Source organism: Trypanosoma equiperdum (assembly GCF_001457755.1).
Source record: "Trypanosoma equiperdum strain OVI genome assembly, contig: ctg_1967, whole genome shotgun sequence".
Classification (NCBI taxonomy): domain Eukaryota; phylum Euglenozoa; class Kinetoplastea; order Trypanosomatida; family Trypanosomatidae; genus Trypanosoma; species Trypanosoma equiperdum.
This window is the reverse complement of record NW_027124023.1, coordinates 34874-38765: the sequence shown is the minus strand read 5'-3', so window position 1 is coordinate 38765 and position 3892 is coordinate 34874. Positions and strand designations below refer to the sequence as shown.

The window sequence follows — 3892 nt, the reverse complement described above, 5'->3', positions numbered from 1 at the left end:
ATATATATATATATATATATATATATATGGTGATAAAGGGAGGAAAGGGGGAAGGGGGAAAAGAAGCCATGACTGTTCTCAAACACTTCTCCCCGCGAGCCGGAATAGTGTCGCGTCACTGGGGAGGACGTCGGGAAAAGAAAATAACCAAAAAAAAAAAGCAAAAATGCAGTGAAAAAAAAGGGAAGCACACCATTCTTCTTTCATTCTCCGTTTTAATTCATGACATCAGGAGGTTTGAAGGGGATGCAATGAGTCTGGTGCCGGTATCGACCGCCATCTCAACAACTTCAACAAAAAAAATAATGATAATAACAAAAGCTAAAGCAGAGGGGGATGAGGCGCAACAAATCGTCTTTCATATATATCTTTTTGAAACTCAGGGCACCCACAGTGTGATTACATATAGGAACGCAGTGAAAGCCAAGGTAAAAGCAAACTGTCACTCACGTACACCGGTAGGTGACGGCTGTCTTTATGTATAAGAATCTAATAAGTATGTACATACCGCTTTATTTGTTTGATTCATTTTTATCGATCGACCTCTCAACCTTGCCCCCCCCCCATTGGAAGTGGGATCCACCACGATGGAGGTGAGGAAGGGAGAAAAGCAACAAGACCTATCACCCCTTGCGGCGAATGGGTTCATCTTCAGTTTCCAGCGCGTCAAGGAGCGCTTGGGCCACGGCATCAGTTATCCTCAGCTCCACCATCTTTTGCTGCAAGGCGACGTATCGCTGGCAGCATGTTTCGTCAAACCACCCATGATCATCGGACAAGCAAAAGAGGCAAGCGTGCTGGTAGCGGCATCTAAAGTTGGGACCCCGCTGGGCATAGTCACACCCTCGGCAAAACCCACCCGCCCGCTCGCGACCGTTATGCTTCAGGCACATCTCTCTGCCAAATTTTGACATGGTATAGAAGTAGTATGATCCGAACATGACGCCAGGGGGCGGAATGCCTTTACCGTTCCACGAGTCAAACAGGCGCACCACTCCGTAGAGATCCCTTCGGGCAAAACTCACAACCCGCAGATGCTGCAGCAACACCTTCGCGTGCAACTGCCTCAACATTTTTACCACACAACTCTTCGTACGCGGCGGCCACTCAGACGACATAAGCGGTCCACCGGGGCCGTTAGAGTTGATAATACGCCTCAACTCTTGATCTTGAGGGGTATCACGGTATAAGTCACTCAGCATGCTGTGATCCACCAAAGGAAACGGCAAAGAGTAGAGAGGTCTCCGTCCAAGATGCCAACTGCCTGGAGCCAATCCTCCCTTTCCAGATCGCGAAGCAGTGTCGGCACCGCGCTGGCGATGCTGAATAAACCCGCGGTGCCGTTCATTCATCGCACGCCCATTGCCCACACCTGGTAGGTCAATGGGCGAACAACATATGGCGAATGGAGGCACGTGACGCTGTTGACCCTCACACACTGCCGTGGCAGCGACGTGACGACCAGCGACTCCCTCATAAATGTCGGTTGTGTTGTCGAGAAAGTGCGCTGCGAGAGGGTCAGAGACGGCTGCGCCCCGTTTTGCGTTGCGTACCGTTCCCTCTTGAAACGAAGACATAGCAGATGATGTCCTCTGGCCTTGGGGTGCATAAACTTTGTTGATCGAAGTTGGCACCACGCTGTCGCCATTCGCTGCGAGCTGCGCAATGAGGGCTTCGACAATGTTCCCCTCAGAACAGTAGGTTGTACCAAAGTTCACCGGGAGTGCGCAAACTTCCTCACTCTCTGTATCCTCCTCTAGCGAAAAGAAGGGCCTTTGCATATCTGCGCTCTGCGGACAAACTTCCCCAATCGCGTTCGACAAATGCAGCTTTGGAGGAGTATCAGTAATGTTAGCACAAACACCGAGTGGTATGGTCGGTGTCGGCGGGCGGGAAGAACTGTTCCAACACTCCCTCAAAGGGAAGAAGACATCCCAGTCACCGCTTGGTACCGTATTCTCGGCCAATATGGGTTCACTGCTGAAGAGGCTGGAGAGGGCATTGATGGAAACCCCATCCGCTGTGGGCGCAGAAATTTGGGACCTCTCTTTATCACACGTAGGCAGAAACGTGTCGTAAGGGGGGATCCTGAAACCGTCATTTACATTGGATGTGCACCGAGGGGATGGCACTGACGTCGGTTGGGCGTTAGATTGCGTAGCATCCCGCATTTCACGCACAGCGTAATCCTTAAGACAGCCAGCATCGTGAGATTCGGAAGGCCGCTCCCAAATGCCTGTCACCAAATTTGAAACCTTGGGGAACATCGGTGTGGGACTTGGAGACGTCGTACATCCCTCTTGATACACTGTGGACGGTGTGTGGAACTCCGCTGGGTACTCCATATCGTGTATTAGGTCCGGGCCGCCTGCGACGGAGAGATTGCAGTGCTTGAGTGCTACCTTCGTGCCTGCTAGCTCAAAGGTAGGTGGCGAGAACCCTTTTAAATCGCTCTCCCTCCCCCCTGGGTGAACGTTACCTCCTAATAATTAACACAGGATAAGAATTTGGATCACTCCCCCTCCCAGCACAGAAATTGTATTCCTTAATATTGTGCGGTTGCTGACGTCACCGTCTCTAAAGGGGGAAAACAACAAAAATAACCTTGAACACCAGATATGAAAGCAAAAAAAAAAAAGAGCACACGCGTCGGTAAGCTAAAAAATGTGGCCAAGTAGCGTGCAGTATACCCTAAACACAGTGACAATGATAGGTAAAGGTAAAGGGGGAAGAAAGGAAAAGTATAAATAGGCGCTGAATCACATTTGAATAAAAAGATGGTATACACAATTTCAGGCAACGCAGAGACGAAAAAAGGAGTCAATAGCAGTAACCAGTAGAAACAATACCAAATACAGCAGAACAAAAAGAGCAAAAAAAACAAAGCATTTACTACCCTCCCTCTTTACATGATATTTTTTTTTTCATCAGTGAAAATGACAAAAATATCAATTTTTCATATTATTTTTTCTTCACTCTTCACACCTCCCCCATTAATCCTTTAATTTAGGCCTCAACGCACATGGAGACGTTACTAAGGACCTCTTAATCCTTCTGCCGTCACTTCACGGTCCCGTTTCCCCATCCCTGCTTTTCTTCCATTACATCCTTCCCTCTCGTTACCTTTCCTCTCAAATGCTTTTTTTCAATTTATTTATTTCCTCACCCTATTCATATTCATCGAACATTCCCCTCCATATTGTTTTAGTTGTTCCACATTCACACCCCTTTCCCCTCTTGCTTCCATCATTGTTTCTCAGATTCATCTACTGTTTCCAGCTTAAACCCCATGCACTGGCGAGTCCACATGGCCATGCGTGGGTTCTTTTCTTTTTCCCCCTCTGCCTTCACTATCTGCAACACACACACATATACATATATGCATATATATATATATATATAGGGGGGGAAATATTTCTTCTCCGGTGCTTAAGAAAAGATGAAACCGGATGCGACGTGAGGATGGGGGGTAGCACATGAAGTCATTTAGATGCAAATGCATAGGGCGATACTGCGGTTGGGCATCGCCTTGTGGGAAACGGTGAACGAGGAGGGACAGAAGGGGACTGAGAAAATTTTTTAAAAACAAACAAGCACGCAGAGTAAATAACAGAAAAAAAAAAAAGAAGGTCAGGAAAGCAAACCCAAAAAGGAAAGTGAAGGTTATCTCACTTCCCTACTTTTTTAGCTGTTAACCCACCCTCAACAGCAAGGATATGTTAACAAAAGTATTGTAATCGACGAACCAAAGAAGTTTTTCCCTTTCCTTTTCCACTTTCGCTCCTCCAGCCAGCACCCTTCCCTTTTTTGTTTTTTCACTCGTGTTTTGAAGTACAAAAGGGGGAGTGAGACGCGAATTTGGATTGTAAAAATATGCCTTTTGTAGCATCCA

At 47.4% G+C, this 3892-nt stretch overlaps 1 protein-coding gene across 1 annotated transcript; it reads right to left on the bottom strand.

Moving 5' to 3' along the window:
* Positions 1-623: 623 nt before the first annotated feature.
* TEOVI_000616600 (uncharacterized protein) lies at positions 624-2345 on the bottom strand (the record flags this gene model as incomplete). The annotated part of the gene is made up of 1 exon (XM_067223778.1): positions 624-2345. The coding sequence occupies one exon, from the start codon at positions 2343-2345 to the stop codon at positions 624-626; it is 1722 nt and encodes a 573-aa protein (XP_067079879.1).
* Between the last annotated feature and the right edge of the window lie 1547 nt (positions 2346-3892).